The sequence below is a fragment of the Equus przewalskii genome, chromosome 5 (assembly GCF_037783145.1).
Source record: "Equus przewalskii isolate Varuska chromosome 5, EquPr2, whole genome shotgun sequence".
Classification (NCBI taxonomy): Eukaryota; Metazoa; Chordata; class Mammalia; order Perissodactyla; family Equidae; genus Equus; species Equus przewalskii.
The window spans coordinates 67,364,129-67,371,671 of NC_091835.1; the positions used below are offsets into that span (position 1 = coordinate 67,364,129).

Genomic DNA, 7,543 nt, shown 5'->3' on the forward strand with positions numbered 1-7,543 from the left:
GTAAGGACATGTAAAGACTTTTCCAAACATACAAAAGCTCAGACAGCTCATCACCACTAGGCTTGCCTTATAAGAAATGCTGAAAGGAGTTCTTCAAGCAGAAATGAAAAAATGCTAATTAATAACATGAAAATATATGAAAAATACTGGTAAAGGGAAGATTATAGTCAAATTCAGAATAATCTAATACTGTAATTTGGAGGTATGCTTATCACTTTAGTATAAAGGTTTAAAGAACAAAAGTATTAAAAATAACTATAGCTAAAATAATATTTTAATATATACACAAAACAAAAAGAGGTAAATTGTGACATCAAAAACATAAAATATGGTTGGGGAGTAAAGGGTAGAGTTTTTATATGCAATCAAAGTTAAGTTCTTATCAGCTTAAAATACATTGTTATAACTATCAGATGTTTTAGGTAAGCTTATGGAACCACAAAGAAAAAACCTATAGTAAATACACAAAATATAAAAAGAAGGGAAGCAAAGGCTATCACTATGAGAAACCATCAATTCACAAAGAGGTGTAGGAAAAAAGGAAGAAAGGAACAAGGGAACTACAAAACAGCCAGGAAACAGTTAATAAAGTGGCATTAGTAAGTCTTCACATATCAATAATCACTTTAAATGTAAATGGATTGAATTCTCAAATCAAAAGGTATAGAGCGGCTAAATGGATTAAAAACAAGACCCAACTGTATTCTGCCTAAAAGACAACCACTTCAGCTTCAAGGCCATACACAAGCTGAAAGTGAAGGGATGGAAAAAGACTTTCCATGTGAATAGAAACCAAAATAGAAAAGGGGTAGCTATACCTATATCTGACAAAATAGACTTTAAGTCAAAAACTGCAACAAGAGACAAACGTCTTTATATAATAATGGGGTCAATTCATCAAGAGGATATAACAATTGTAAATATATATGCATCAAAGCACAAATTATGTTAAACAAATACTAACAGACATCAAGGGAGAAACAGACAACATACACGAATAACAGGAGACTTAAATATCCATTTTCAACAGTGTGTATATCATCTAGAAAGAAAATGAGTAAGAAAACATTGAAATAAAATTATACCTTAAGCCAAATGGACCTAACAGATATATACAGACTATCCCCCCGCCCCAGCATCAAAATACACATCCTTCTCAAGTCACACAAAACATTCTCCAGGATAGATCATATATTAGGTAACAAGACAAGTCTTAACATATTTAAGAAGACTGAATTCATGCCAAATATCTTTTCTGATCACAATGGTATGAAACTAGAGATCAATGACAAGAAGAAAGCTGGAAAATTCACAAATGTGTGAAAATTAAACAATGCACTCATGAACAACCAATGAATCAAAGGAAAAACCAAAAGGGAAATCAAAAATATCTTCAATCAAATGAAAATGAAAATACAACATACCATACATATGAGATGCAGCAAAAGCAGTCCTAGAAGGGAAGTTTACAGCAATCAATGCCTACCTTAATAATTTTTTAAAAATGACAAATAAACAACCTAACTTTACACCTCAAGGAACTAGAAAAAGAAGAACTAACTAATCTCAAAATAAGCAGAAGGAAGGAAACATCCAGGATCAGAACAGAAATAAATTAAATAGAGAGGAGAAAAACAATAGAAAAGATCAATGAAACTAAGAACTGGTTTTTAGAACCGATAAGATTTACAAAAGTTTAGCTAGATAAACTAAGACAAAAAGAGAGAAGACTCTTAAAATTTTAATAAAATCATAAATGAAAGAAGAGACATTACAATTGATACCCCATAAGTACATCTTAAGAAACTTCCATGAATAATTATATGCCAACAAATTGTACGACCTAGAAGAAATGAGTAAATTCCTAGAAACATACAACCTACCAAGACTGAATCATTAAAAAACAGGAAATCTGAACAGACCAACAACAAGCACAAGATGAATCAGTAGTCAAAAACCTCCTAACGGAAGGAGCCAAGATAGATTGTTTCACCAATGAATTCTACCAAACATTTAAAGAAGAATTAACACTAATCTTTCTCAAACTATTCCACAAAATTGAAGAGGAGGGAACACTCACAAACTTAGTTTACAAGGCCAGAATTACCCTGATAACCAAAGCCAGATGAGGACACTACAAAAAAAGACAACTATAGACAAATATCCCTGATGAATATAGATGTAAAAGTTCTCAACAAAATATTAGCAAACCAAATCAACAATATATTAAAAAGATCATACACCATAATCTATCCCTGGAATAAATCTCTGGGATTTATCCCTGGGATGCAAACATGGTTCATGGTTCAACATACACAAACCAATAAATGTATACACCAGAATGAAATGAAACACACCAGAATAGAATGAAAGAGAAAAATCATATGGTCATCTCAATAAATGCAAAAATGCATTTGATAAGATACAACATAATTTCATTATAAAACTCTCAATAAATGGGGTATAGAAGGGCATACCTCAACATAATAAAGTCCATATATGACAAACCCATAGCTAACATAATACACAATGGTGAAAGGTTGAAAGCTTTTGCTCTGAGATCAGAAAAAAGACAAGGTTGTCTGCAGATGTCACTCTTATTCACATAGTACTGGAAGTCCTAGCCAGAGCAAAAAGGCAATAAAAAGACATAAAAGTCATCAACATCAGAAAGAAAGAAAAAACTGTCTTTGTTTGAATACGATATGATCGTACATAGAGAAAATCCTAAAGACTCCACCAAAAACTGTTAAAACTAGCCAACATATTTAGCAAAGTTTCAGGATACAAAATCGACGTACAGAAATCAGTTGTGCTTCTTCATACTAATAATAAAACACATGAAAAAGAAATAAAGAAAATAAAACTATTCACAATAGCATAAAAAACAAGAAAATACTTAGGAATAGATTCAACCAAAGAAGTGAAAGATCTGCATTCATAAAACTACAAGACTTAGATGAAAAAATTTAAGACACAAACAAATGGAGAGATATTCCATGTTCACGGATCAGAAGAATTAATATTGTTAAAATGCCATACTACCAAAAGCCATCTGTACATTCAATGCAATCCCTATCAAATTTCTAATGTCTTTTTTCACAGAAATAGAAAAAACAATTCTAAAATTCATGTGGAACCACAAAAGACCCTTAATAGCTGAGGCCATCCTGAGAAATTACACTTCTAATTTCAAACCATACTACAAAGCTATAATAAATTAAAAAGTATGGTACTGGCATAAAAATAGACATATAGACCAATGGATCAGAATAGAGAGCCCATAAATAAACCCTTGTAGATATGGTCAACTAATATTTGACAAGAAAGCCAAGAACACTCAATATGGAAATGATAGTCTCCTCAATAAATGGTGTTGGAAAAAACTGGATATTGACATGCAAAAGAATTAAATTGAACCTCTTTCTTACACTACTCAAAAAATTAAATCAAAAAGGATTAAAGACCTAAATGTTAGATACAAGACTGTAAAACTACAAGAAAAAACATAAGGAAAAACTCCTTGATGTTAGTCTTGGCAACGATTTTTTGGAAGTGAAACCAAAAGCACAAGCAAGAAATCAAACATAAGTTGGGACTACATCACACTAAAAACTTCTGCACAACAAAAGAAACAATAAAGAGACAGGATGTGGAATGGGAGAACATATTTGCAAACTTGATCTGATAAGGGGTCAAAATCCAAAATATATAAGAAACTCGTACAAACAATAACAAAAAAGCAAATATTTCCAATGAAAATTGGGCAGAGGATTTGAATAGACATTTTTCCAAAGAAGACATACAGATGGCCAACAGGTACATGAAAAGATGCTCAACATCACTAATCATCAGGGAAAAGCAAATCAAACCCACAATGAGATAGCACCTCATACCCATTAGAATGGCTGTTATCAAGAAGACAAGATACAACAGGTGTTGGCAAGGCTGTGTAGATAAGGTAACCGTTGTGCAGTGTTGGTGGGAATGGAAACAGGTACAGCTGCTATGGAAAGCAGTATGAAGTTTCCTCAAAAAATTACACATAGAATTACCACATGATCCAACATTGGTGGAAGTGAAATCACTATCTTGAAGACATATCTGCACTCCTTGTGCATTGCAACATTTTCACAATAGCCAAGACATGGAAACAACCTAAGTGTCCGTCAATGGATGAATGCATAAAGAAAATATGGTACATATATACAATGGAATATTATTCAGTCATTAAAAAGAGGAAATTCTACCATTTTCAACAACATAGATAGACCTTGAGAGCATCATACTAAGTGGGATAAGTCACATAGAGAAAGACAAATACTGTAGATATCACTTTATATGTGGAATCTACAAAGTTGGACTCATACAACTAGAGAGTAGAATGGTGGTTGCCAGGGGCTGAGGTGTTGGGGAATTGGGAAGATGTTGATGAAAGGGTACAAACTTCCAGCTATATGATGAATAAGTTCTGCCAATGCAATGTACAGTACAGCATGGTGACTATAATTAACAATACTGTATTATATACTTAAAAGTTGTTAAGAGAAGATCTTAAATGCTATCACCACAAAAAAATGGTAATTATGTGAGGAGATGGTGGTATTAACTAACCTTATTTTGGTAATCACTTCCCAATACATAAATGTATCAAATCATCATGTTGCACACCTTAAACTCACGTATGTTATATGTCAATTATATCTCAATAAAGCTGGGATGGAGTAGTCTTTGTCTAGTAAAACCACTGTCTTTGCTGTCTTATAGACCGTTTCTGTCAACTTATTTTTTTCCTTTAATGGGCCATACTCTCCTGTTTCTTTGTATCACTTGTGATTTTTTTATTGAAACTAGACATATGAATATTATAATGTGATAACTCTGGAAATCAGGTTCTTCCCCTTTTCTGTTTTTGATATTTGAAGGTTTGTGTGTTGTTTAATGACTTCTCCAAACTATTTCTGTAAAGATTATTCATTGTTGTGTGCTCACTGAAGTCTCTTTTCTTTTAGCTTGTGTTCAACTAGTTTTTTGACAGAGATTTCCTTGAATGCCAGGAGCTAAAACTTTAAAAAACCCCTCTCCCAGTCTTTGCAAATTGGCTCTGTCCTGAGGCACTCTTTCAACATTTTCCCAGACTGTTTACAATTCTGCCTGAGAATTCACTTCCATCTTGCACTGAAACTGGAGATCAGCCAGAGGTGAAAGCTTAAGGTCTTCTCTGCTCTTCTCTGAGCATGAGTGCTGCTGGGCATGCATATGGCTTTCTAAATTCCCTGGTATGCACAGGCACTGAGTAATGCTCTAATTTCAAAAACAAACAAACAAACAAACTCTCTTGGCAGCTTTTCTTCTCAGGCTATAGGTGTTCTATATCATGTTTCAACCATAACCTTGGCAGGTACAGGTTTTTCATTAGCCTTACAATGTTTTCAAGCAATGTATGTGACATTTGAGCCCTGAATGAGTTCCAGGTTATGGAAACAGAGACAAAGTACCTTGCATCAGTCGTTCAGGTAGACCCCAGACAAATTATAACAGACAAACACAATAATTTGTGAATAAGGTCTGCTCTACTCCCTCTGGAATTAACACCAGGGTTTCACAATGGGAACGTGGGCTGTTGTCTTCAAAATGGCCACTGAGCCTGGGAGAGGGTTAGGCAAAGGGCAAGTAAAAATACCAAAAAGCTCTCCTACCATTTTTAAGCTGCCTTTTTCTTGATACAGTGTTCACTTCATTCCTGTAAACCTTTAACTCTTTCCTAGAATGCCGACAAAGTTGGTCTGACAGTTTCTGTTTGTTTTTTGATGTTTCTGTAGAGCTTGGAGCTCCATACTCTGTCATTTCGATGAAGTCATTCCCTGTTCTTTTTATTTCTAGACTGCAGTCTCTTTAAATGGCATTGGGAAACCACAGCACCATTAGTGAGTTCATCCTCCTTGGATTGTCTACAGACCCCCATGTCCAGGCTCTGTCCTTTGTGCTGTTCCTAGCAATTTACCTCCTGACTCTGCTGGGAAACCTGATGATGCTTCTGGTGATCAGGACTGATCCTCACCTCCATACACCCATGTACTTCTTCCTGAGTCACCTCTCTTTCCTGGATCTTTGCTACTCCTCAGTCACCCTGCCCAAGCTGCTGGAGAATCTCCTGTCTCAGAAGAAAATGATCTCTGTGGAGGGCTGTCTAGCTCAAGTCTTCTTTTTGTTTGACACTGGGGGCACTGAAGCCTGCCTTCTCACAGTGATGGCCTATGACCGCTATGTTGCCATCTGCCATCCTCTGCTCTATAGCCAAATGATGAGCAACCAGCTCTGCAAGGGGCTGGTGTGTGGCTCCTGGGGACTGAGCTTTCTGGATGCATTCATCAATATCCTGCTAGCTTTGGACTTTGACTTCTGTAGGGATCAGTCCATTCCCCACTACAGTTGTGAGCTACCCTCTCTCTTCCCTCTGTCCTGCTCTGACATCTCCACCAGTTTTACTGTTCTGCTCTGCTCCAGTCTCCTGCATGGGCTAGGGACCTGTTTCCTGATCATATTCTCCTACACCCTCATTGTCTCCACCATCCTGGGTATCAGCTCCTCCTCAGGCAGAATCAAGACCTTCTCCACCTGCTCATCCCACCTTACTGCAGTGCTCCTGTTTTATGGTTCAGCTTTCCTTCGCTATACCATGCCAACTTCAGGTTCACCACTGGAGTTGGTCTTCTCTGTACAGTACAGTGTGGTCACTCCCTTAATGAATCCCCTTATCTATAGCTTGAAGAACAATGAGGTGAAAGCAGCTGTGAGAAGGACCTTTAGAAAATATCTCCAATATATGCTGACCAAAGACAGAAGATGATGTGGAGTTAGTTGACTATAGCAAGATATCTTGTTAATTGACAATAAGAGAATTTCCTGATTGTCCTGATATTGGATCTAAGAAAAGTATCTAGAAATTCACAAAGCTGTTTGGAGATAAAGTGGAGAAAGATGGTTCAGATTCATTCTGGCTTAGAGGCAGGGCAAAGCCTCAGATAACCATACTAATCCAGCCATTTTCCTTGGATAGTCTTTTGGTTGCTTTGATGAGTCTTCATCCAAGTCTGTTTCTCTTTACTATGCAGTTCAGTGAACAGCATGGGAGAAAGAGAAGGGAGCATATAAAACAAACCTGTTGAATCTTCAATCTGGGAGAGGTGAGAGGATTAGAAGGGAGGGAAGAGCAATAGTAGTTAACTGTGGTATTTGGATTTAGAGACACCTAGGCCCAGGAAAGGTAGGATCATTCAGGGAAATAAGATAGGCCAGATGTAGGAGGATCCATTATGGGATCCACAAAAAGCAAGTTTCTAAAATCTTCTAGAAAATAAAACAAATACATATCAAGACAATGATTTCATAAGATAGACAATCTAGTAGAAAGGTATTTTGCTATTTGAGCAAGATGTTAGGTTCGAGAGGGTGAGACATAGTTTCAAGATGAAAAGGGAAAGTACAATTAAAGAGTAAGAGAGTGAAGAACAGAACTAGAAATCCAGGCCAGCTGGGCAAT

The 7,543-nt window shown here is 36.1% G+C and overlaps 1 protein-coding gene across 1 annotated transcript; it reads left to right on the plus strand.

Moving 5' to 3' along the window:
* The first annotated feature begins 5,899 nt into the window (after window positions 1-5,899).
* On the plus strand, window positions 5,900-6,850 carry LOC103546806 (olfactory receptor 8S1-like). Its single transcript, XM_008513643.2, has one exon. The coding sequence runs from the start codon at window positions 5,900-5,902 to the stop codon at window positions 6,848-6,850; it is 951 nt and encodes a 316-aa protein (XP_008511865.2).
* Window positions 6,851-7,543: the final 693 nt, after the last annotated feature.